Source organism: Heterodontus francisci, chromosome 4 (genome assembly GCF_036365525.1).
Source record: "Heterodontus francisci isolate sHetFra1 chromosome 4, sHetFra1.hap1, whole genome shotgun sequence".
Classification (NCBI taxonomy): Eukaryota; Metazoa; Chordata; class Chondrichthyes; order Heterodontiformes; family Heterodontidae; genus Heterodontus; species Heterodontus francisci.
The window spans coordinates 54,279,764-54,307,641 of NC_090374.1; the positions used below are offsets into that span (position 1 = coordinate 54,279,764).

At 41.9% G+C, this 27,878-nt stretch overlaps 1 protein-coding gene across 1 annotated transcript in view; it reads right to left on the minus strand.

Annotated features, from left to right (window-relative positions):
- Positions 1-1,198: 1,198 nt before the first annotated feature.
- The window catches only part of fcho2 (FCH and mu domain containing endocytic adaptor 2), a 311,078-nt gene continuing 284,398 nt past the window's right edge, over positions 1,199-27,878 (minus strand). The window contains exons 26-28 of the mRNA XM_068029556.1: positions 21,498-21,562; positions 10,424-10,588; positions 1,199-8,636 (exon numbers count right to left, since the gene is read on the minus strand). Coding sequence (XP_067885657.1) covers positions 8,614-8,636; positions 10,424-10,588; positions 21,498-21,562 — 253 coding nt within the window. The 3' untranslated portion in view covers positions 1,199-8,613. The remainder of the gene's footprint in view (positions 8,637-10,423; positions 10,589-21,497; positions 21,563-27,878) is intronic.

The following is a 27,878-nucleotide window of genomic DNA, read 5'->3' on the forward strand; positions in this document are numbered from 1 at the left end:
ATGTTGTGACCTGTGGAGAAGTGGAACTGCAAAAAAAAAGTGCAAACCTCCCACCTCGGTTGTAACAAGGTGTTTACAAAAATGATCATACAATTTGGATTTGGTTTCTCCAATGTAGGGGAGACTGCAATGGGAGTAGCAAATACAGTATACAAAACAAAGTAAAAGCAAATCATTGTTTCACCTGGAATGAGTTTTTGCGGCTCTGGGCAGAGAGGTGGTGAAAGGGCAGTTGTGGGAACAGTTCCCTTGGAATACTTAAAGGGGAAGGTAGGGGAGAAAAAAAGCTGTTTGGTGGTGGCATCGCTGTGGAGGTGGAAGAAATTGAACATGGAGGCTGGTGGGATAGAAGGTGACGGCAAGGCAAACCCTATCATAGTTCTAGGAGGGAGGGGAAGAGGTGAGGGCAGAAGTGCAGGAAATGGGACAGACAAGGTCGAGGGGGCCCCTCAACCACGGAGGCGAATCCTCAGTTGAGGAAAAAAGGAAGACATATTGGAAGCTCTGGTATGGAAGGTGGCATTGTCAGAACAGATGTGGTAGAGAAAGAGAAACTAGGAGAATGGAATAGAGTCCTTACAGGAGGTGGGGTAGGAGAAAGTGTAATCAAGGTAACTGGAAGTCAGTGAGGTTATAATAGATATTGGTTGACAGCCTATCCCCAGAAATAGAAATAGAGAAGTTGAGGATGGGTAGAAACATAGAAAATAGGAGCAAGAGTAGGCCATTCGGCCCTTCGAGCCTGCTCCGCCATTCATGATGATCACGGCTGATCATCCAACTCAGTAACCTGTTCCCGCTTTCTCCCCATATCTTTTGATCCCTTTCGCCCCAAGAGCTATATCTAACTCCTTCTTGAAAACATACAATGTTTTGGCCTCAACTGCTTTCTGTGGTAGCGAATTCCACAGGCTCACCATTCTCTGGGTGAAGTAATTTCTCCTCATCTCAGTCCTGAATGGTTTACCCCGTATCCTTAGACTATGACCCCTATGACTAGGGAAGCATTTGAGATTGACCATATGAAGGCAAGGGATGTGTGGAAATTTGAGGCAAAGTTGATGAAATTTTCCAGTTCAGGGAGACAGCATGAAGCAGCGCCAAACAGCCATCAATGTAAAATTACTAGGTTTCATCTAAATTCTAAAAAATTCTCTATTCCAGGCATAAATTTAGCACAGTACACCATACTCAAACAGAATTTATACATTACATTTATTACAGGTACAGATTTAAAAGACAAGTGACAAGATACATAGATAAAATTTGCATTATGAAAACAAAAAATATTTACAGATTTGAAGAAAACAAGTCTGTGGATGACTAAATGTAAGATCACAAGTAATTTGTCTTTATTAGAAACTCAAATTCCTTAAGAACTCACAAACTTGTTTAGATGAGTACAGGGGAGCAAGAAGGCTATCACCGTGTAAGGAAGCAAGAACCAGCTCGCTAAATATACATATTTCATAGATTATAAACTCCCTATACATTTATTGGAGCTTTTATTTAGATAATAGCTTTGAAAAGGTACTACAGACCTCATAAATATTTGTACGTACTTGCCCCAAACTAGAACACATGCAATTCAACTTATTTGTAATGGCTGGTTTGTATTCACTAATGATTGGCCTGTGTAGCTGTTAATAAAACTCTGCATATAATCAATTGTAGAATTTCAATTCATTGAAGATTACAACTAGCATTAACAGTGCTCTGGGAAGTTCAGATTGCATTTAAATGGTGTTTTATCTTCATAAATGCTATCACAACTGGTTTTATTTCTACTGTATAAACAAATATCACATCAGAAAAGACAACATAAGTTATGTTTAATTGCTTGGTGACAATGAAAGAAATAATTGCCTTTTTTTACATGAATGGTTGTATGTTTATATACAGTTTGCGCAATTGAGTGTACGATAACAAGTAAATGTTTATCTCATACATGTTTGCACATATTATGTTAGCATTTAATTTCTAATTTATCCTACGTTTCTAAATGGCATGATTCCACAATATTTATTTCTGGCATAGTCATTTAACATTCCTGAAAGGAATGGGGCAAATATTGTTTTGAAGACATTTCAAATAAATACTCATGCTTACACATGATCTAATTAGCTGTTATTGTAAGTGCTTACAACCTCGAGATTTACATCTAGACTTGGACTGAATATTGAGTAGATGGTCTTTTTGCAATCAATGGCCATCTTTCAACACTAGTATGTCCTTTCCTCCATTGCCCCCTCCTACCCTAACCACACAGCAAGTGTTACGTTGGATTTTCTTGTCAGGTAACTGAAACTCACCCACGTGCGAAGCATATTTTGATTTGAGTCACACAACAGTAACATCCCTTCAGTATTTCCTCTAAATGACCATTCTTTGTATGTGAGTCTAGTCAACAAGCTATTCCCCATTGATAACATCAGAGTAGAGTTTCATACTCTCCTCATCCAACATAACCACAATAGCACTTTTCAACAGGGGTCACAGGATGTTAATCAGAAGCAGCTCCTCACTTTTTTCCCCATCCTCTCTCTAGACCAGGAACATTAAATTGAACTATAATATCCCAACACTGCTTTGGTTGAAATTAACTTTGACATAGAACAGGAATCAAACCAGCGGTGGCTCACTGAAATCAAGCTCGCCTCTGAATCAGGTCATGTGTTCAACTTACACTCCAAAGACTTGAGCAAAATCTAGGCTGATAATTCAATGAAGTACTGAGGAAGCACTGCACAAGGTGCTGTATTTCAGATAAGATGTGAAATCATTGCCCCATCTACCCCTCTCATATGGACATAAAACATCCCATGGCACTATTTCAAAGAACAGGGCAGTTCTCACATGCATCATGGCCAATATGTATCCCTCAACCAGCATCACGAAAACAGATTATCTGGTTATCACCACATTGCTGTTTGTGAGACAATGGTATGCGCAAATTGATTCCTACATTACAACAGTGACTATACCTTAAAAGTACTTCACGGCAGTAAAGTGCATTGGGACATCCTGAAGTTGTGAAAGGTGCTATATAAATGTAAGTCTTTCCTTCCATATCATATAGTACATTTATCCTCTAAGCCATTGGAGAGCTGATAGTACTCATTTGAAAAATGATGGCCTGGATTTCGCCATCAGTGACGAAGCAATAGAACTTGCCACTGATCTTCAAGAAAGCTGTCCACAAAGATCTTGCGAACAGTGTGACATAGATTTCTTCTTTCCCAACTTCAGTTTTAATCTGGCACCATATCAAGTGGATCTCCAGGAGTCTAGCAACATTGATGTCATCAGCAGGGTAAGTAGCCAATCATGTTGAAGTACTCTCATTGATAGCATGACAAGGAAGTGAAATGCACTGAATTTTTTCACTTTTAATTCAAAAATTTTATACAGAGCAAAATAAATGATTGGAACATGCACAGGGCATTAAAGTAGAAGCTGCATTATTGAACTTTTTATACAATATTTTATTTTAAATTGATCATAATGGAGAAATTTTGCATTGCTCAAATATACAATCATTTTCAGGGACAGTGAGACTGTTCAGCAGTAATTATAAACTTAGTACACCATAAAAATGTAGTTACACCTCATTCAACAAGGTGAAACATTTTCAAGGCCTTTTACAATGAGACTAATAGCGTAAAAGGTCAAGTTTTCATCAGTTCAGTGATTTCTACTTGATTGCAGTTTGTGGGGGGTGGGGGGGGGGGGGCCCTGTGGTGAACTGTGGAATCACTGACAGCAACTTCTGAATTTCCACATTTAACTGCGCTTATGTAGACTCTAGAAGTTGCTATCAGTTTCAGAAGAATAATGACAGCAAATGCTGACTGTTTTGCCATCATTACAGCTGCAAAATTTAAACACATGCATGTATTAGTAAATATATCTCAAATAATAAAAAAAGTAATATCACATACTTAAGTTCAAACATTAAGGAAATGTTCCACATGCTTTGGAAAGTATTACTTGAATAGCTAAACAGGTTGGGTTGGAATTTGCTCAAGTGGGGCAACTCCTGTGTATCGCCTTAACCAATGAGATTTAAGGACTGAGAAGGAAATAAGACAAATCAGAGTCAAATCAGGTACATAAAGAGAAATAAAGAGAGGAAAAGAGTGGATCAAGAGCGAGAGAGAGACAGACAGATAAGTAAGAATTTTGTTCTGTTCTTTGCAGACAGAAAGAACATGCACAGACATTGCACCTGTTTCAGCTAAACAAAATAACTGACAGCCATTCGCTGGTTCATTCCTCAGGGCAATGCCTTGACCAGAGTCAAGCTGCCTGGTTTAAATTGCAAACAAAGCTTGGCAGTTAACTGTCAGTCACCGTAAACTGAGCATTCTCCATGGCGACACCTCTACTAATCAGAGTCCACTTGCCAACCAAACAGCACTCTCTTCTCATACAGTATAAATTTGTTGCTTTCTCTTGCATTGGTATTCTTGCGAATTGTCCCGATGAATGCAAGACGAAAAGCTTCGACAAAATATCTGTTTTCAGCAATATTTAAGAATTTTTGTTTTAAAGAGATTTTTAAGCCAACAACAATTCACTACCTGACAGAATGAAACTCCAGTTTAAATTGTTCCCTTTCTGGGCCTGAGAGGTTGATTGATAGTTATTAAACAATTATTACATCCTCACGAGTACTTATGCTATTAACTTTCTAGGGCAGGCTTAATAGCCAATTCATGTGCAAATCCAGCAATTTAAAAAAATGGAGATGCAATAGGAGAGATGCTGCTGCACAAAGCAAATCGATCAGTAACCTTTGGTGACTCACAACTCATGGCGTATCTCTTAATCTTCTGAACCTGCTGCCTGATTTGTACATTAATAATGGTGTGCATCATTAACATGCTATTATTTCTCCAGCATGTTCCGGCCCATTATCTAAAACTCACCATTCAAAATGTGGCTGGGAATTAGTTGGCAGAATATAAGAGATTTCACCCAAAAATAACCAGCCCTTTTATTGTTTGATATATGTGTCTTGTGGATGAAATGTAATAAGTGGATATTTGACTTCAGGTACCTTGTCTTGAATCCATTGCATCACTGGTTTTGTGCTGTGTCTTTTTTTCCCCTAATCCAATTTTTCCTTTCCATTTCCTCCTTTCACTATTTCTCTGCTAAAGGCAGTGCTGGAATACAGTTCTACAGGTGTCAAAAGTTCTCTGGCACCTCAATCAAGTGGTCCTTCTTTGAAGGTATCAAATAAAAACAGAAAATGCTGGAAATACTCAGCAGCTCCGGCAGCATCTGTGGGAGAGAGAAACAGAGTTAATGTTTCAGGTTGATGACCTTTCATTAAAATCAAAGGTCAATGATCTGAAACATTAACACTCCTTCTCTAGCTACAGCTGCTGCCAGACTCACTGTGTATTGCCAGCATTTTCTGTGTTTATTTCAGCTATCCAGTACATGCACTATTTTGCTTTTGTTTTCTTTGAAGGTCTAATCCTAGACAAAAGCATGCGAAATATTCAAACATGTGGCCAGCACAGCGAATCCCAAGCCCACCCTCAACCAAAATCCATGATTTCCAGCAGGCATCACTGGATAGCTTGTCTGGAGAGCAGTTGAATAGTTTATCCTTTATTAATCCATGGGCGCTAATGTCAATTGTATTACCCAGCAGAACTATCCCTGCTGTGACTGGTTAACTAAGCACAGAACAAGCTTTAAAACTAGAACCTTCCCAGCCTTTGTCAATGAGTTGTTAGTAGAGTGCCTTCAACTGAGAATTAAAGCTGTTACAATGGCTGTCCTTTTTGTTGTAGTACTCAACTAACCAATTAGTAATTTTCCTATTTGAATGATGTCAGGACTGCTTATTTTACGAAATGTTAGCCCTTTCCCTTTGCATTCTAGATTGTAGAACAGCTTAAATGCATGGTGTTAGTTCAAATTAATGCTACTGTTAACTGCATAACAGTTAATCTCTTTTAGAATTACATGCAGTTTTCACACAGCCAAGAGTACAAAAATGCTGCTTACTGCATAAAAGCCCTATAATACAAATATATTCATACCAAATAACATACAAATTTAACAACCTCTGCCACAGTTAAAAAGCCATATTAAAGTGAAGTAGAACATTTTGTAAAGAAACATTGAGTATTTTGTGACCTAACAATAAGTCACAAGCCCTGCAGTTTTTTTTTAAAACACTAAAGATGAATGTACAAACTGGGTGGTTTTATTTTAATTAAAAAAAGTCAACAGATGAAACTCTCTGCCGAACAAAGGAGGAGAAGCAGCATTTTTTTTTAAAAAAGGTAATACCACCAATTATTTTCAGGTAATTTCAGATATTATAGTTTAAAGTTTATATTCTAGACCAAATAATCAGGCAATTAACCTCACATTGTAAATTTTAAACAAAATTAAACTTTTTACATAATTTGTTGTTTTCACACTTTGTTTAAAAGTTGACCATAAGATTATTTTAAACATTGCATATTACGTGAACTTGAAACATTAAAGCAAATCATTTGTTCAACAGTAGATGTATTATATATCAGGCTTAAAATATCAGCATCTTATGTTTCCCATTACAATGGCTGCAGTTTATTGCAAATAGCCCATCAAAAGGAATAACATTTTTGAAACACTATTTACCACAGACTCCAGTTATATCACATTCATTTTCCCTTCCAAATCTAGATCCAAAAGAATTTAAGGATTATTAGTACAATTATATACAAATATTTGCAATGGTCATACATAAAAATAGTTTAGCTTAGAAAATGGATTTTCATTGAGGAAAAAAAAAACAAGAGGCACACTAATAAAGATAAAGGCACATATTTTTAAAAAGAAAGCTAACTTTGATAAAAATAGATCTGAGTCAATGTTGATATGTGAACTGTAACTTCAGCACTTTTAGAGATGGGGTGGTTAAAGAGTTTTTAAAATCTATATATATAGGTGAAATAATAAACTGACCTGCAAGATACAAAAACACTTCCAGTTTTATTCAACCAGATGACCTGGTGAAACACCAGATGACATTTATTTAATTTCTGAAATAACACATGTACATTTAAAAAAGGCAGATAAATCCAGGTACTCCCAGTTCAAAAAAAAAACCGGAATACCACCCCCAAGATATAAAAAATGCTGCTGCCATTCAGACAACCAAAATATCTACCATGTGAAATTGTTGACCAGCACCTACATTCTCAGTCTTCACAAAATATCAATACATTCTCACCTACACAGTTGTTTTAGTGCATGTATACCAACAACATGAAGCCCAGAGTAAGAGAATGCACTGAATGGACAAAAGTGATGGCACTGGATCCAAAGGAATGGTAGCCAATTTTAATTTTACAAGGATTAGTGATAATTCCACTGTAAAGGAATATGATCATTAATTGCACTGTAAATAAAAGTAACTTAGTATTCTTCACCTTGTAATGAACACGGCAAATTGTTCATAAATCACAACTTGCCTGTACGCTTGTGACTTTGTGGGCCTTTTCACATTTGTGAAAGAATTTTTGCAACTGTCACTGATATAACATCTTGGCTTTATTCCAGCCACATTTGTATAAAAACTTAAAATTTAATGACCCACAAGTTGACAATCCGATGTGCGATAACAGTCCATATACACAAATAACTTAATAGTCTGCAGTAATATTCCAGAATTAATTTGAAGACTACCAAGAGTGATGTGCCTATAGAACAATAGTTCCAGGTGATTTTTCATCCCATGAAACATCCCAACAATTCTTGCGAGTTAAGGGCTACTCACCACTTGTGTAACAACTGCTATAACTCACCATCATTAGTGAAATATCCTCCATTTACACCATCACCAAAATCTAACATTTTGGTTTTGATTTTTTTTTTAAATGATATCTATGGTACCGCCCTTCCGAAAAATACCTCCTTGTATGGCACAAGATACAACATAGAATCAGAAAGGCTCTAAAACAATTCATATTCACAAATACAAATTTCTGCAACTTGTGGATTTGTCATTGATTTTTAACATTTTTGTTGCAAGAGCTAATCTTACATGTAATCTGTAAAACTATATCTGTTTACAGAGTAGTATAGTAGCACAGAGAAGGCAAATGGTTAATGCTGGTTCTTCTATTGTATATATTTATATGTGTTTGATATACATTATACATTTTTACATTTTCAGCATAACTACTGATCACTTGTTGGACTTCATTAAAGTCTAAATAAAATCATGTATTCCAAGACATTTACTTTATATTTCCTGAATATTGCAGGTTTCAAAAAAATTAAAACAGTGTTGAAAATCACATCAGTGCTAATTTAATGTAATAAAAATACAACTTATTCTCCCCCAAAATGACTTTTTTCTACAAGAAAGTGCATGTTTAAATTGCGTAGTATGGATTTTCCTCAAAACTCAAAAAAAGGCAGAGGCAGAATTTAGATTTTAAAATTTTCATATCCTTGAAAATATTCTTTTTGTCCATCTTTTACTCCTGAATGCTGTACTGTTTGGAACTGGAAGGCAAGTATAACTGCACCATCAAAATAAACACCTGACAGCGAACCTGTCCTTCACTGAGACAAAATTTACTGACGGAACTGTCAGCAATCTGCCATGTATCGGCCTGTTAAAGAAACAAAAACAATCACGTTCTTCAAACACACTCTACTTATTCTATACACATGACTGTTTGAGATCTAACTTAAAATGAAAACTCCCCATCAATGATACACTATAGATAATATAATGTGCAGCATATAAGAGGGAATTGCTGTCAAGAAGTTTACTAATTTGTAATTATTATGGACCAAATAGCGACAGTGAAATTACAAACATTCTGGTAGAATAAGATTTTATTTGGAAAAATGAGGAAGAACTGAATTCATTTTTTTCTGTATGATTGTTACTTCTGAAAATCCTTTTCATTAGAAATTAGATTGCATTTTTGTGATAATCTGTCATCAGTTAACCCCTGGGGAGATATTGGATAGGAGACGGAATTTAATGCTGTGGAAACTGATATTAGGACCAAAAAATAAATAATTAAGCCAAAAACGCCAACATCCTGAAAAGCAAGCACAACCATAGGGAGCTGCAATACTGTCTCATCAGTAAAACTTAATAAAATTCATCCACAGCCAAAGTCACTATAGAGGGATTTGAGGCCAAGAGATTGTTGATGTAATGCCCCTTAGCATTTTATATTCACCCGCCTCCCTCCCAAAAAACACATTTACTAAAATGTGTTGTTGTTCATATTTGCAGCAGTAAGCCATACAGCCCCTTGAGCTTGCTCTGCCATTCAATAAGATGAGGGTTGTCCACTTTTCCACTCTATCCCCAGATCCTTCAATTCCCTTAGTGCCCAAAAATCTGTCGAACTTGGTCTTGAATGTACTTAACAACTGAGTATCCACAGCCCTCTGGAGTAGAGAATTCCAAAGATTCACAACCCTGAGTGAAGAAATTTCTCCTAATCACTGAGCTAAATGGCTGACCCTGATCCTGAGATTGAGTGTTGGATTTTCTGTTGGAGCTGGGGCGCCGGGCCAAAAAGGCGGGGGAAAGTGCGCCTCTGCCTTTTCGTGTACCCCCGGAGCAATCCTCCGGTCTTTTTAAATCGAAGTTTCAGGATCCAGGATCCCTGTTCCTTTAAAGACATGGATCCCGCCTCCAAGAACTGCCAGCCAATCAGAGGGCCGGCAGCTCAGCAGTGCCAGCGGTGGCCACTGCTGGTGCTGCAGAGGCCTTGGAACCACGCCCAATGCTGGAACCCCAGATCTCAGGTAAGTGAGGCAGGGTCGCTGGGGCCAGTCCGGAAGGCCCTGGCAAGGGGAGCAGAGGCGGCCGTGCAGTCCCGGGGCGGGGTGGCTCCCAGGGGGTAAAGTGGTTCCTGCTGGAGTTCCTCTGTGGGCCACAGATTACCCATGGAGGAGGAATCTTCCCATCCCACCCCCCCGCCCCAAAGACCGCAGGGAGTGCACCTTGTGCCACAAGGTGCCCTCCCTGCGTGGCAGAGGCACCCCCGCCGTTGGTAAGATCCGAGCAGCGGTGGGAAGAGGCCCTTAATTGGCTGTTAATGTACCAGTTAAGGGCTTCAATTGGCCTCTGGGCCAAAAAGCCAACGTCGGCCTATCATGTCTCTGGGAAAATTGCTTGGCGATGGGCCCTCCGCCTACCCATCGCGATATTCCATGCCCCACCCACCTCCGACCCCACCTCAGTGAGCCACATAAAATGCCGGCCTGTGACCCAGTTCTAGACTCTCCAGCCCAGGGAAACAACCTTTCAGCATCTAAAAACTGAACTGCAATTCGCAAACTAGGATTTGAACTCCTGTTCCCTATGCCATTCCACAATTGTACAAATGTGTTTACAATTATACAAATTGAAAAATTCTGCAATTGTTACCTGTAGCAAATCTCTTCTTTATTAAGGAAAGTCTATAACCAGTGCCTACAAGCTCCACATCTGCTCCTGACAGTGTGGATCCTTCACTAAGAAATTGGACTGCAAGTGTTGATGGTTTGGTTGGACCTTCGGACACATCAAATTTTGCTCTGAGGGATCCAGAACCTGAAAGAAAAGGGTAATTCAATGTGTAGTAATGCATACAGCTGCAATTTGTTCTTTAAAATAACTCTTGCTCTTTCTATACACTGTCTATATAATTTTTTCTAACAAGGTTGTTAATCAGTGTTTTATTTAGATGTTGTATGATTTTATACTGTTCGGGAAAATTATTCTAGTATTGTGATAGTGCTCTGTCATCTAATAATATTCATTCTTAGCATTTGATATAATTGAAATCTTGCACAAATCTCTCTAATTAAGCTGGACAAGAAAAGTTGCCTATTTTATTTATGATACAAATACTACCTATCGAATAAGCCAAACCGTTGGCTTCTTCCAAGCAGTCACTCATTATTTATAATATTATTGCAAATCCTACCATCGTATTTAGTTGCGAGTGGTAAATGGACTACAGTTTAGTAAACATACTCCCACCTCAGCAGTGGTACTACAATACAGACAGTAATAAGAATTCATGTTAGCACCTTACAAAACATTGTGTGCAAGCAGTGATGGAACAGTAGTGTTCAAGGAACAACAGATCATACAGAAGCAAAATACTGTGGATGCTAGAAATCAAACAAAAACAGAAAATAATCAGGTCAGGAAGCATCAGTGGAAACAAAGTTAATGGTTCAGGTCAATGACTTTTTTGAACTGACCTGATTGAGGTCTTTCAGATTATGAAAGGGTTTGATAAGGTAGACATAGGGAAGAAGTTTCCACTTGTGAACATGACCAGAACTAGGGACCATAAGGATAAGATAGTCACTAATAAACTCAATAGGGAATTTAGGAGAAACATTTTACCCAGACAGCAATTAGAATGTGGAGCCAGCCACCACAAAAAATAGTTGAGGCAAATAGCTTCGATGCATTTAAGGGAAAGCTAGATACGCACATAACAGAGAAACAGAAGGACCTGTTAATGGGGTTAGATTGAGAAGGGTAGGAGCAAGCTCATGTGGAGCATTAACGCTGGCATGAATCGGTTGGGTACCTTTACCTCTTTACCACCGTCATTCGTAAAAACTACAGAGTGGTGAAAAGGAAGTAATTTACTGTGGAACAACTGTCAGCAGATCCTGTTATTTCAGTCTTGAAATTATATGTAATATTTCCAGCTGCACAGTATTGATTAAAATCCAATACAAAAGCAAAATATTGTGGATGCTGGAAATTGGAAATAAAACAGAAAATGCAGGAAATACTCAGCAGATCAGGGAGCATATGGAGCGACAAAAACAGTTAACATTTCAGGTTGACGACCTTTCGTCAGAACTGGAAAAACTTAAGAGATGTAACAGGTTTTAAGCAAGTACAGAGGTAGGGAAAAGGGGGAGGACAGGAAAGAACAAAAAGGTCTATGATAGCCTGGAAGGTAGGGAGATTAAGTGACAAAAGGAGATGATAATGGGAAAGGAAACAAAAGATGGGTCTAGGGGAGATAAAAGTTAGAATTGTAGAATTATCACTTGTTGTCCAAAAAATGGTGGTAGAGGTTATGATCTGAAATTGTTGAAATCAATTTGGGTCTGGAAGGCTGTGAAGTCCCTAATCAAAAGTCGAATTGCTGTACCTCAAGCTTATGGTTAGCTTCATTGGAACAATGTAGGAGGCCGAGGACAGAGAGTGAGAGCGGGATGGAGAATGTAAATGGCAGGCTGGAAGTTTGGGGTCACGCTTGCGGTCTGAATGGAGATGTTCTGAAAAGAGGTCACCCAATATGGGTTTGGTTCCCCCAAAGTAGAGAAGATGCATTGTAAGCAGCAAATACAGTATGCTAAATTGATAGACGTGCAAGTAAATGGCTGTTTCACCTGGAAGCAGTGTTTGGGACCCTGGATGGTGGGAAGGGAGAAGCTAAAAAGGCAAATGTTGCAGCTCCAATGCTTGAATGGGAAGGTGCCATGTAAAGGGGAGGAGGTGTTGGGACTGTCTGAGGAGTGAACCAGGGGATCGAGGAGGAAATGGTCCCTTTGAAATGCTAAGAGGAGGGGAAGGTGAGTTTGATGGTGGCCTTATGCAGGTGGTGGCAGATGTGCCATTGGATGTGGAGGTTGGTGGGGTAGAAGGTGAGGACAAGGGTCTGATCCAATCCTGGCCTGGACTGGTCTAGTCCCAATAATTACTACCCAATTTTAGTTCAATGTATTATGTAGAAGTGGCTCAGTTGGAAATAGCAAAAGTTAATTTTGAGCAAAGTATGACCACAACATAAGAAATAGGAGCAGGAGTAGGCCATTCAGCCCTCAAGCCTGCCCCGCCATTCAGTAAGATCATGGCTGATCTGTCCAGACCTCAGCTCCTCTTTCGGGCCTGCTCCACATAACCCTCGACTCCCCAAGATTTCAAAAATCTGTCTACCTCCTTAAATACATTTAGTGACCTAGCCTCCACAACTCTCTGAGATAGGGAATTCCAGAGATTCATCACCCTGAGAGAAGAAATTCCTTTGCATTTCAGTGTGTGACCCCTTATTCTGTAACTGTGTCCCCTAGTTCGAGATTCCCCCACCAGTGGAAACATATTCTCAACATCTACCCTGTCAAGCCCCCTTATAATCTTATACGTTTCAATAAGATCACCTCTCATTCTTCTAAACTCCAATGAATAAAGGCCTAACCTGTTTAGCCGTTCTTGATAAGGCAACCCCTTCATCCCAGGAATCAGCCTTGTGAATCTTTTCTGAACTGCCTCCAATGCTAGTATATCCTTCCTTAAATACGGGGACCAAAACTGTACGCAGTACTCCAGGTGTGGCCTCACCAACACCCTGTATAGTTGTACAAGACTTCCCTACTTTTAGACTCTAACCCCCTAGCAATAAAGGCCAAAATTCCATTTGCCTTCCTAATTACTTGCTGCACCTGCATGCTAACATTTTGTGTTTCATGTACAAGAACACCCAGATCCCTCTGTACTGCAGTATTTTGTAGTCTTTCTCCATCTAAATAATAATCTGCCTTTTTATTCTTCCTACCAAAGTCAATGGCTTCACATTTTCCCACATTGAATGCCATCTGCCAAGCTTTTGCCCACTCACTTAACCTATCTATATCCCTTTGCAGATTCTTTGTGTTCTCATTACAACATGCCTTCCCAACTATTTTTGTATTGTCAGCAAACTTGGATACACTACACTCTGTCCCTTCCTCCAAGTCATTAATATAGATAGTAAATAGTTGAGGCCCTAGGACCGATCCTTGTGGCACCCCACTAGTTACGGCTTTCCAACCTGAAAAAGACCCACTGATCCTGACTCTCTACCTTCTGTGTGTTAGCCAATCCTCAATTCATGCCAACACTTTACTCCCAATACCCTGAGCTCTTATTTTGTGCAATAACCTTTTATGTGGCACCTTATCTAACACCTTCTGAAAATCCAAATACACTACATCTAGCAGTTCCCCCTTATCCACTCTGCTTGTTATATCCTCAAATACTCTAACAAATTTGTCAAACATGATTTCCCTTTCATAAAACCACGTTGACTCTGTTTGATTGCATTTTTAAAAAATGTCTTGCTATTTCTTCCTTAATAATGGACTCTAGCATTGTCCCAATGACAGACTGGTCTATAGTTTCCTGCTTTCTGTTTCCCTCCTTTCTTGAATAGGGACGTCATATTAGCGGCTTTCCAATCCGCTGGTACCCTACCGGAATCCAGTGAGTTTTGGTATATTATGACCAATGCCTCCACTATCTCTGTAGCCACTCCTTTTAAAACTCTTGGATGCAGGCCATCAGGTCCTGGCAACTTGTCTCCCTTTAGTCCCATCAGTTTGTCAAGCACCTTTTCCCTCGTGATAGAGATTGTTACAAGTTCCTCCCTCCCATTTACACCTTGTTCATCTATTATTGTTGGGATGTTTATAGTGTCCTCCACCGTGAAGACCGATGCAAAATATTGGTTTAAATTATCTGCCATTTTTCTGTTATTAATTCCCCAGTCTCATCTCTAAAGGATCCCACACTTACTTTAACTACTCTCTTCCTTTTTATATACCCGTAGAAGCTTACTGTTTGTTTTTATATTTCTTGCCAATTTACTCTCAATTAATTTTCTCCCTCTTTATTAATTTTTGAGTCATCCACTGCTGGTTTCCAAAAAAATTCCCAATTCTCTGGCATACCACTAGCTTTTGCCACTTTGTACACCTTTGTTTTTGATTTGGTACTCTCCTTAACTTCCTTTGTTATCCACGGGTGGTTCATCATTCTCATTGAGTCCTTCCTTCTGACCGGAATAAATGTTTGCTGAGTGTTATGAAATATCTGCTTAAAAGTCTGCCATTGCTCATCTACTGACTTTCCCGGTAGTCTCTTTTCCCAGCCCGCTTTAGACAACTCTTTCTTTATACCTCTGTAATTGTTTTTGTTTAAGTTGAAGACACTGGTTTGAGACCCGAGTTGCTCACCCTCAAACTGAATTTGAAATTCTACTATGTTATGATTGCTTCCCCCAGAGGATCCTTAACTACGAGATCTCTTATTAATCCTACCTCATTACACATTACCAAATCTAAAACAGCCTTTTCCCGGGTAGGTTCTGCAACCTATTGTTCTGAGAAACAATCCCTGATGCACTCTACAAATTCGTTTTCCATGCTCCCCATGCCAATTTTATTTGTCCAGACTATATGCAGATTAAAATCACCCATGATAAGAAGGGCACCCAGTGCCCTTCTTACACGCTTCCATTATTTCCTGATTAATACTTTGTCCTACAGAGGCGCAACTCGGGGGCCTATAGACCACTCCCACCCGTGATTTCTTTCCCTTGCTATTCCTTATTCCCACCCAAACTGATTCTACATCACGATCTATTACACCTATATCATTACTCACAACTGCACTGATCTCTTCCTTTAATAACAAAGCTACCCCACCTCCTTTTCCTTTCTGCCTATCCTTCTGAAACATCGAATATCCTTGAACATTGAGTTTCCAGTCCTGGTCATCCTGCAACCAGATCTCTGTGACAGCTATCAAATCATATTCATTTATTTCTATCTGTGCCATCAGCTCATCTACCTTGTTACAACCCTAAATAAAATAAGGAAAACCTAACTGACTTTATTCAGATTGATCTGTTAAAAAGCTCTCAAATTATTTCAGCATTTTTTTCAGTAATAGTATCATATTTAGCTCACCTGGCTGATCTTCTACTTTGTACCCTCCAAAAATGGGAGCTCACCCTAAACTCTGCTGCCCATATCCTAACTCGCACCAAGTACCATTCACCCATCACCCTTGTGCTCGCTGACCTACACTGGTTCCCAGACTGGTAACATCGCCATTTAAAAATTCTCATTCTTGTTTTCAAACCCTTCCATCATCTATCTGTTCCTTATCTCTGTAAACTCCTTCAGCCATGCAATCCTCCAAGAGCTCAGTTCCTTCAATTCTGGCCTTCTATGAATTCCCCAATTTTCTTTGCTACATCAAGAAAGCTCTATGCCTTCAGCTGCCTGGGCCTTAAGTCCTGAAATTACTTCCCTAAACCTCTCTCTTTTAAGAGGCTCCTTAAAACCTACCTTTATGACTAAGCTTTCCGTCACCTGTTCTAATATCTGGTGATTGTTGTCACATTTTATTTGATGGTCGCTCCTGTGAAGCACCTTGGGACATTTTGGTACATTAAAGTAGTTGTTATATAAATATAAGTTTTTGTTGTAATGATAATTATTTATTCTGAATGCACAGAAAGAGCACACCCGTTTAGGTTAAATATTACAAAATATAAGTAAAGTGCTTTTGCAAGCTTCCATAAAAGCCTGGACTTGGAGCATAGATGTGAGTATATTCTCATAGTGAAATTTAATGTGCTTGAGAGGTAACAAAGGTAGTCAAGTCTGATCACCTCGGAACCTTGTGGTTAGGTTGCATATCTAGACCTCATTTACTGTTTAACCATTTAATAAATATAGTCTCTGTATTTTAACATCTTTTTCTGTGTTGTAGTTTCTTTAGTCCATGTAATAAACATATAGCAGCATCATAGACCAAAAATAATATGAACAACTTACCCAAAATGACTATTTTGCTCAGTTGCTTAAATTCTAAAATAGCTTTCAGCAGCTTACAGCCCTTCCCCCACCACTGCTGTCACCTGCCGAGCCTGTTACTGGACTCCTGGTTTTTCAGATTCAGCTAGTCTGGTTCCTGGCCAGAACTCTACTCTCCTGGGCCTTTTCTGGATCTTATGGATCTTCCCAAGTATATACCTCCAAAAGTGCGTCCTCCAGTACTCTACCCTTCTGATAGCTGCCACACCTGTTTCCGAACTTGGAGAAAAGTTTGTTGATGCTCCATGCTGACATGAACAAGTTAACAAGTTGAGAGTAAGCTGAAGTCGCTTTTTTAAAAAAAAACAATACCAGATCAGTTGCTTCAGTACCAATACATAAACTAGGTCAACTTTATCCCACCATGGGACCTTTGACCTTGATTTTGGACTCCATACTCTTCTCTATTCTCCATTTACTACCTGTATATATGTGCCCTAATAATTACGACATAACCATTAGCCTTTGTAACTTGAGTTTTCTGTGTCCATTTGTGAGAGTGTTTTGGCTGCTGCTCCAGACCCAAGCTCATCAATTCTTTTTCCTCTTTCTTCCACTTCTTTTCTCTTTACCTCTCCCCCCACCCCCTCCCCCACTACCCCCGCCGACCCCACCACACCCCACCCCTGCCTCCAATTGTCATACCTTTCATTTCTCTCCTCTTGGTACTCTGCAAATTACTACCCAAACCTTTCACCATTCCTCAATCTTTCTACTTTCCTGCGCTGTCCCAGACTTGACACCCTCGTACATAAGCCTCAGCTTCCCTCTGTGCCTCTCGACATCCTCCAAAGGGCTCAACGAGATACCCGTTGCTGCCTCCTTACGAATAATAACCCCAACTGCCCCATTCTACTCTCTCATCGACCTTCCTGGCCAGCTTGCTCACTGGGGGCTAAGCTTGCCAACCTCATTCCCATCCAACTCACCAGTGCTGACTCTGTGAACTCTGCCAGTGGATCAGCTATCATACTGCCTCTTTGCATTTCCCTCCAGAATGTCAGTTCACATGTGAAAAATGCCGTGGTCATTCATGAGTTTATTGTGGATGATTGCAATGACATTATGGCCTTGACAGAAATCTGACTGAGGGGTAATGGCACCTTCCCACTAACTGAAGCCTCCCTGCTTGGCTATACCTTTCATCACTTGGCTCTCAACACCAAATCACACCTTGGTCTGTCCGCCTACTCTTCCGGCACTTTCCTCTCCTGAGCATTTCGCCTTGTCCCACCCCTCTCACCTCATTTAAAATCCTCATTCTCTACTGCCCATCAAGTACCATAAAAATTTTCTCAGAGATATCTTCAATGCTTTCTTCCCTCGGCGTCTGCACCAAGACTTCTCATCATTGGTGATTTCAACCTCCACCTCAATTTGTCATGTTTTCTCTGCTGAGTTCACTGCCCTTCTATCCTTCCTTAACCTCTCCCTCCACATAAATTCCCCAACCCACATGACCTTGCAATTTCATGTTGCGTTGTGTCAATCACAGATCAGGCATTGCTCTCCACCCACATGCCCCTTCCCCTCCAATCCTACTTCTTTCTATATACTTGGAAAAAACTCCCTCCCAATTCACTTAGAACTGTACTTTCAAAATCCCAACTGTCCAGCCTTTGGCCCTCCATTCATGGTATATTGGCAGCTACCTATCTGCTCAACCACACCCTCACCTCCACCTATGATGCTCTAGTCACCATTACTTTCTCTCATGTTGGCCTTTTCCCCGGTACTGCCCTCATTTCTGTTCCCTTAAATCCAAGGAATGCAGACTTGAATGGATATGGCAAACAACTGGTTTAGCCATTCACCACTAGATCTGGCTGGACTACATAAAGCAATGTTGGGTCTTGCTCTTGTTTGCCAAAACTGCTCACTATTCTAGGATCATCCTGGAATGTAAAGACAATCCCCAGCTTTTCTCTACCGCAAACAGTCTTCTCCACCGCAAACAGTCTTCTCCACCCTCATCAACAACAAGGGCAACAAGCTCATGGACCTCTTTGTCACCAAGACTGAGACAATCCGATCAGCTGCCTCTGCTGCTTCCCAACCTTCCCCTAGCTCACTGGTCCAAACTTCTTCTAAAGATTCCCCCTGTCCTAGCCCTGAAGTTATATCCTTCTTTAGTTTCTCTCCCACCTCCCCTCATGCCCTCTCCGAGCTCATCATGTCCATGAGACAACCTCCTGCTCTCTCGATCCTATTCCTATTAAATGTTGACCATCCAACTTCCCTTCCTGGCTCCCATGTTAGTTGATATGTAAATAGTTCGCTCTCTTCAAGTACTGTCCCCTTCTCCTTCAAATCTACCGTCATCATCCCTCTCAAAGAAACAATCCTTGACCCCTTGTCCTTACAAACTATCCCGAACTACCTCCTTTTTCTCTCTGAAGTGCTTGAATGTGCTGTTGCCTCCCATCGTTCTCAGAACTCAATATTTAAATCTTTCCAATCAGGTTTCCGTCCCTGCCATTTAACCAAAACAGCTGTCAAAGTCACAAGTGACATCCAATGTGACTGTGACAATGGTAAACTATTTCTCCTCACCTTTCTTGATTTGTCTGCAGCCTTCGACACCGATAACCACATCATTCTCCTCCAACGCCTCTCCACTGTCATCCAGCTGGGTGGGACTGCACTCAACTGCTTCAATTCTGATCTATCCAGTCATAGCTGGAGAATCACCTGCAATGGCTTCTATTCCCTCTCTTACACTGTTACCTCTGGTGTCCCCCACGGATCTATCTTGGCCCCCTCATCTACATACTGGCCCGCAGTGACATCATCTGAAGAAACAGCATCAGTTTCTACATGTACACCACCATCTCTCTTGACATCACTGGTGGGGTTTCTCACCGGTGTCAGGAGCCATGTCTCCAAGAAGCCACCCCTCAATATGAGCCAGTTCAGTGAACAGCAATGGTAGCAGGGACTGGTGCAGGAGGAAGGCGTCATGGCAGCTGCCTGGAAAGCGGGCACAGATTTGCATGAAGCGATTCTGGTGATCACTTACTAGCTGCACGTTGAGCAATTTGAAGCTCTTTCGGTTTACATATGCAGCTGATCGCCCGGCGGGAGCCTTGATGGCCACATGGGTGCAGTCTATGACCCCTTGCACCTGTGGAAATCCTGTGATGGAGCCAAAACCGCTGGCCCTCTGGGCCTGGCTCTCAGGGTCTGTCCTGAAGCGGACATAGTCACCGGCCCTCCGGTACAGGGCACCGGTGACCTCCATGATACAGCGATGCACTGCTGACTGTCTGACCCCACAAAGGTCAGCCCTGGGTCCCTGAAATGACGCAGAGGCATAGAAGTTAAGAGTGACTTTGAGGGCCACAGGCATAGGATGTCCACCGAAGCCCATCAGCTGCAGGTCATCGTTCAGCAATGCACAGATGTGTCACCGCCTCTCTCAACATCTGCAGTCGCCTCTGACACTGGCGCTCAGACATCTGCAGGTATGTCATTCGGGACCTATAGATGCGGCGACCTATAGTGGCGAGCTCGCCTTGGGGGTTGCTGCTGCTCATGACCGGGGGCTTCCACGTGGGCTGCACCTGCCTCTTGGTTTTGCCTGCTGTGCATAAGGCTCCTCTTGACAAGCGGATCAATGAATATAGGGTGTATGTACTATTCCCAACTCCAAGTTTCATTAAACTCGGTTCCTTCACTTCTTTGAAGGTACCCACAACAGGGCAAGAATGATGTTGAAAGGTACATCAAGTGCTTTCAACCATCAACTATGTGGTGTGGCATTGCATTGGCCATCTTAGCTTCCACTAAGAATGGCACAGCATAACCACATTCAGATTTAGCAGCTGCATCGATTGGTCTAGCAGCCAGATTACCTTCAAACACCGACTGTTTATGGCACCCTCCCCACATTCATTGCTTCACGAGTGCCATTGCTCATTCACTCACACAAACATTCAATAGCGCTGAGTGCCCCCCTTTACGGAGGGAGGGTACGCAGTAGCTCCCTTGATGCCTGCAGAGTTGTTCCCCCTTTAATGCATTCCCCCACTCAACTCCCTACACGAGTGTAGAGATGTACCCCCCTAAAGGCACTCCCCCTCCCACCTCACTACACGTATGCAGAGTTGTGCCCCTGTCTCGCCACGCTCACCTTCACAGGCTCCGAGCACTGCAATTTCTGTCCCGCCGGCTTTTATCAGTCGGGAATGGGAAGGCATGTGAGACACAGCCGTTCAGCTGAATAATAGAAAGTGCTTCCAAAGTGACAGTGGGATGCATGCTGAGGCAAGGTAAGTAGTGCTTTACACATGTAGATTCAGCTCCCTTCACCGAGCGGCGGGGGCGGGGTGGGGGGGGCTGCCACTAGACCTCGCTGCCGCCGGCAATATAGGTTGGGGCTTCCCGTGTTGGGGAGCATTGCAGGCCTCTCCGCAGGCATTTCTCAGGCTCCCTTGTCACGACCCCGACATTGGGGGCCGGTAAAATTCAGCCCATGATGTTAGGAATAGAAGTAGAAGGCTTTGTTATTGAGTGGATATGAAATTGGATGCTCAGCTCCAAGTCAAGAAATATGCCCATGTTTCAGACAATCTGGTCTTGATCGAGACAGGGGTCGAGAAGGAGAATACAGTCGGTGGTGGGGGTATGGTGTTTGTGGTGGGGGTATGGTGTTTGTGGTGGTGGTATGATGTTTGTGGTGGGGGTTGGTGGATAATTACTGGCATTGCTGTGATTCACATGTAACATCTTGCATTTTTCTTAAATTAATGTTAGGGGTGAAAATTTACTCAGATTCGCTGTTGGAAAGAAATCAACAGATGCTTCGTTGATGTACAAAGAAAGCTACATATTCTACCTACCTCCATTCTCAGATTTCTCAGAAATTTCAGATAGCTTCCATAAGGCCTTCTTTTGTTCTGCATTCCTGAATCAAGGTCAAAAGAACAAGTGCAAAATAAGAATATTGTAACATTTGTACATTTATATGCTAACTTTAATCAACTACACAAAATGTATGGAAGACAACATCAGTTTCTTCTTTTGCTCGCTGCCCTGCACACCATGATCCTGAATCACAGCTGTTATTTATGCGCAACAGCATCTGTCAGTATCCCTTCCAAGGGGAGCACACTGAGTGAAACCTTGGCTGCAGCACCAGAAGCGGTGATCAATCATTTAAAGTGGATGGAAGAGCCGATAAGACGACTTCCAATTTTTAAAAAAATACATAGATCTCAACTGAGACTTAAAAAGGCATTGGGGTTGAAGCGGGGCAAGTGGAAGCCTCTACTCTACCCTTTCCTTCCAATAAACATTTAGGGGCATGACTGCCATTAGCCCTGGTCAACCATAACTTTCTCCAGTTCAGCCCAAAGAGTGGTGGCCAGTAGTAAAATTGACATTTTCAGGTGGCTGGTGGAGTAAGGGCAGCCAGTGGCAGTAGACCTCACCATCTAATTTTGGTCCCCTTTTCTGCCACTAGTTCAAGCAGGATAGCCCTTAATGTTTAATAAAATTTGTACATGTAACTTCTAAACCATCACAGCAGTGTACAAGTTAATGGCAGTTGAGGTTCTATGGGTGTATTTGGGAGTGAACTTTGTTGGACATCTCCCTCGATCTTGGAAGCTATTGTTGCTCACTGGTATCGACTGACTTCCCTAAATGGGTAGAAATACTCTTTCTAGGTGCACAACAGCAAATCGGGAAGTTGGTGTCGGAACTGCTTCCACCTTTTGGGGCTGACTTACATGATGTCTGACTAAGCAGCACCACTCATACAATCAAAGAATGACAGAAAATAGGAGGCCACCATTTCACCCACCGTACCTGTGTCCAGCTCTGAAAGAACTAGCCAATCAATCCAACTCCCCTCCTCCTTCCCCATAGTCCTGTACATTTTTCCTCTACAAGTATTTATCTAATTCCTTTTTGAAAGTGATTATTGAATCACCTTCCCCCACACTTTTAGGCAGTGTATTTGGATCATAATAACTTGCTGCATAATTCTTAACCTCCCTCATGTCACCTTTGGTTCTTTTGCCAATTAGCTAAATCTGTGTTCTCTGGTTACTATAGAATGTTAGAAAAATTACGGCACAGAAAGAGGCCATTCAACCCATCATGTCTGTGCCGGCTGAAAAAACTAGCTGCCCAATCTAATCGCACTTTCCAGCACTTGGTCCGTAGCCTTGCAGGTTACAGCACTTCAGATGCAGGTCCTGGTACCTTTTAAATGAGTTGAGGGTTTCTGCCTCCACCACTGATCTGGGCAGTGAATTCCAGACACCCACCACCCTCTGGGTGAAAAAGCTTTTCCTCTTGTCCCCTCTAATCCTTCTACCAATCACCTTAAATTTGTGCCCCCTGGTAACTGACCTTTCGCTAGGGGAAACAGGTCCTTCCTGTCTACTCTAGGCCCCTCATAATTTTGTACAGCTCTATTAAGTCACCCCTCAGCCTCCTCTGTTCTAAGGAAAACAACCCTAGCCGATACAAATCTTTCCTCATAGCTGGAATTTTCAAGCCCTGGCAACATTCTTGTAAATCTCCTCTGTATTGTCTCCAGAGCAATGATGTCCTTCCTGTAATGTGGTGACCAGAACTGTATGCAATACAGTTGTGGCCTAGCCAGCGTTTTATACAGTTCCAGCATTACATCCCTGCTTTTGAATTCTATACCTTGGTCAATGAAGCTTTCCATATGCCTTCTTCACCTCTTTATCTACCTGTACTGCCATCTTCAGGGACCTGTAGACATGCACTCCAAGGTCTCTCACTTCCTCGACCTCTCTCTTTGTGCACACTCCCCAAATGCATTCCCTCAAACTTCTCCGGATTGAATTCCATTTGCCACTTTTCCGCCCACTCAACCAAACCATACTGACCCTTCTGCCACTGTAAACAGTTCCTCCTTATTTGCTTTATCAAAACCTTTCATGATCTTGAACATCTCTATCAAATCGCACCTTAAGCTTCTCTTCCATGGAAAGCAACCCCAGTTTCTTTAGTCTCTCCACCTAACTGAAGTCTTTTGTCTCTGGTACCATTCTAGTAAACTTCCTCTGCATCCTCTTTAAAGCCTTGATATCCTTCTGAAAGACCAGAATTTGACACAATATTCCATCTGGCACCTAACTAGTGTTTTATTATGAGTTAGCATAACTTCCTTGCTTTCATGGTCTATGCCTCTGTTTAAAAAAACCAAGGATCCCATATCTTTTTGTAGCCTTCTCATCTTGTCCTGCCACCTTCAAAAACTTTGTATGTACACCCCAGGTCTCTCTTTTGCTGCACCCCCTTCAAAATTGTCCAATTAATTAGACTGCTTCTGCTCATTCTTCCTACAAAATGAATCCCTTCTCTACATTAAATTTTATCTGCCATTTGTCTGCTCATTTCACCAGTCTGTGTCTTCCTGAAAGCTGCTCACATTGTTCATTACACCTTCAAGTTCCGTATCCCAGCTCTATCTCACCATCACCTTTCTTGACTGCTCCACTGTTGCTAACTTATCAGACTGCTTGTCTGACATCCAACACTGGATGAGCAGAAATTTCCTCCAATTAAATATTGGGAAGACTGAAGGCATTGTCTTTGATGCCCGCCACAAACTCCGTCCTTAGCTGCCAACTCTATCCCTTTCGCTGACAACGGTCTGTGAAACCAGATAGTTCGCAACCTCGGTGTCAGAGTACATTTGACCCGGAGATGAGCTTTTTCTTTTATTCATTCATGGGATGTGAGCATCACTGGCAAGGCCAGCATTTATCGCTCACCCCTAATTGCCCTCGAGAAGGTGGTGGTGAACCGCATTCTTGAACCGCTGTACTCCATGTGGTGTAGGTATGCCCACAATGCTGTTAGGGAGGGAGGGAGTTCCAGGATTTTTACCTAGCAATAGTGAAGCCACGGCAATATAGTTCTAAGTCAGGATGGTGTGCGACTTGGAAAGGAACTTGCAGGTGGTGGTGTTTTCATGAGTCTGTTGCCCTTGTCCTTCTAGGTGGTAGAAATCATGGGTTCGGAAGGTGTTGTTGAAGGAGTCTTGGTGAGTTGCTGCAGTGCATCTTGTAGATAGTACACACCGCTGCCACTGTGCACTGGTGGTGGAGGGAGTGAATGTTTAAGAATCACAGAATTTTACAGCATGGAAGGAGGCCATTCAGCCCATCGTGTCTGTGCTGGCTGGCAAGGAGCCATAGAGCCTAATCTCGCATTCCAGGTGTGGATCCGTAGCCTTGTAGGTTACGGCATTTCAAGTGCATATCCAAGTACTTTTATAAATGTTATGAGGGGTTTTGCCTCTACCACTCTATCAGGCAGTGAGTTTCAGATCCCCACCACCCTCTGGGTGAAAAGTTTCTGCCCGAATCCCCTCTAAACCTCCTATCTCTTACCCTAAACCTATGCTGCCTGGTTATGGTCCCTCAAGGGGAATAGGGCCTTCCTATCCACTCTATCTAGACCGCTTATAATTTTATACGCTTCAGTTAAGTCTCCCCTCAGCCTCCTCTGTTCCAAAGAAAACAACCTCGTCTATCCAATCCTTCCTCATAACTAAAAGTCTCGAGTCCAGGCAACATCCCTGTGAATCTCCTCTGTACCCGATAGTGAGGTTTTTTTTTACAGCTCCAGCATAACCTGCCAGCTCTTATATTCCATGCCTCAGCTAATAAAGGAAAGTATCCCACATGACTTCTTGACCACCTTATCTACCTGTCCACCCATTTTCAGGGATCTGTGGACCTGTACTCCAAGGTCCCTCTGTTCCTTTACACTTCTCCAGTATCCTACCATTTATTGTGTATTCACCTGCATTGCTAACCTTCCCAAATGCATTACTTCACACTTCTCCGGTTTGAACTCCATTTGCCACTGTTCTCTCACCTGACTAGTCCATTGATATCTGCTGCAGCTTTCTTTTTCATTTTCAACCCATGGTTAATTTTTGTATCATCTGCAAACCTCTAAATCATACTCCCTACATTCAAATCGAAATTACTGATATATACCACAAAAAGCAAGCGACCCAGTACTGGGCCCTGCGGAACCCCACTGGAAACAGCCTTCCAGTCACAAAATCACCCATCAACCATTACCCTTTGCTTCCTGCCTCTGAGCCAATTTTGGATCCAACTCCCCATGGGCTTTTACTTTCATGACCACTCTGACATGTAGGTCCTTAACAAAAGCCGTGCTAAAATCCATACAGACAACATCAAATGCACTTCCTTCATCGACCCTCCTTGTTACCTCTTCAAAAAATTCAATCATTTCAGTCAGACATGACCTTCCCTTAACAAATCCGTGCTGACTGTCTTTGATTAACCCTTGTCTTTCCAAATGAAGATTTATCCTGTCGCTCAGAATTTTTTCCAACAATTTTCCCACCACCTAGGTTAGGCTGACTAGCCTGTAATTACTCGGTCTATCCCTTTCTCCCTTTTTAAATAATAGTACAATATTAGCTGTCCTCCAGTCCCCTAGCACCACATCTGTAGCCAGAGAGGATTGGAAAATGGTGGTCAGAGCCTCCGCTATTTCTTCTTTTGCTTCCCTTAACGGCCTAGGATACATTTCATCTGGGCCTGGGGATTTATCCACTTTCAAAGATGTTAAACCCCTGAATACTTCCTCTCTCACTATGATTGGGAGCAGCTGTTTGAAGGTAAATCCACATGTGATATGTGGGAGGCTTTTAAAGAGAGGTTGATTAGCGTGCAGGAGAGACATGTTCCTGTGAAAATGAGGGATAGAAATGGCAAGATTAGGGAACCATGGATGACAGGTGAAATTGTGAGACTAGCTAAGAGGAAAAAGGAAGCATACATAAGGTCTAGGCGGCTGATGAAAGACGAAGCTTTGAAAGAATATCGGGAATGTAGGACCAATCTGAAACGAGGAATTAAGAGGGCTAAAAGGGGTCAGGAAATATCTTTAGCAAACAGGGTTAAGGAAAATCCCAAAGCCTTTTATTCATATATAAGGAGAAAGAGGGTAACTAGAGAAAGGATTGGCCCACTAAAGGACAAAGGAGGAATGTTATGCTTGGACTCAGAGAAAATGGGTGAGATTCTAAACGAGTACTTTGCATCGGTATTCACCGAGGAGAGGGACATGACGGATGTTGAGGTTAGGAACAGATGTTTGATTACTCTAGGTCAAGTCGGCATAAGGAGGGAGGAAGTGTTGGGTATTCTAAAGGGCATTAAGGTGGACAAGTCCCCAGGTCCGGATGGGATCTATCCCAGGTTACTGTGGGAAGCGAGAGAGGAAATAGCTGGGGCCTTAACAGATATCTTTGCAGCATCCTTAAACACGGGTGAGGTCCCGAAGGACTGGAGAATTGCTAATGTTGTCCCCTTGTTTAAGAAGGGTAGCAGGGATAATCCAGGTAATTATAGACCGGTGAGCCTGACGTCAGTGGTAGGGAAGCTGCTGGAGAAGATACTGAGGGATAGGATCTATTCCCATTTGGAAGAAAATGGGCTCATCAGTGATAGGCAACATGGTTTTGTGCAGGGAAGGTCATGTCTTACCAACTTAATAGAATTCTTTGAGGAAGTGACAAAGTTGATTGATGAGGGAAGGGCTGTCGATGTCATATACATGGACTTCAGTAAGGCGTTTGATAAGGTTCCCCATGGCAGGCTGATGGAGAAAGTGAAGGCGCTTGGGGTCCAAGGTGTACTAGCGAGATGGATAAAGAACTGGCTGGGCAACAGGAGACAGAGAGTAGCAGTAGAAGGGAGTTTCTCAAACTGGAGACGTGTGACCAGTGGTGTCCCACAGGGATCCGTGCTGGGACCACTGTTCTTTGTGATATACATAAATGATTTGGAGGAAAGTATAGGTGGTCTGATTAGCAAATTTGCAGACGACACTAAGATTGGTGGAGTAGCAGATAGTGAAGGGGACTGTCAGAGAATACAGCAGAATATAGATAGACTGGAGAGTTGGGCAGAGAAATGGCAGATGGAGTTCAATCAGGGCAAATGCGAGGTGATGCATTTTGGAAGATCCAATTCAAGAGTGAACTATACAGTAAATGGAAAAGTCCTGGGGAAAATTGATGTCCAGAGAGATTTGGGTGTTCAGGTCCACTGTTCCCTGAAGGTGGCAACGCAGGTAAATAGAGTCGTCAAGAAGGCATACGGCATGCTTTCCTTCATCGGACGGGGCATTGAGTACAAGAGTTGGCAGGTCATGTTACAGTTGTATAGGACTTTGGTTCGGCC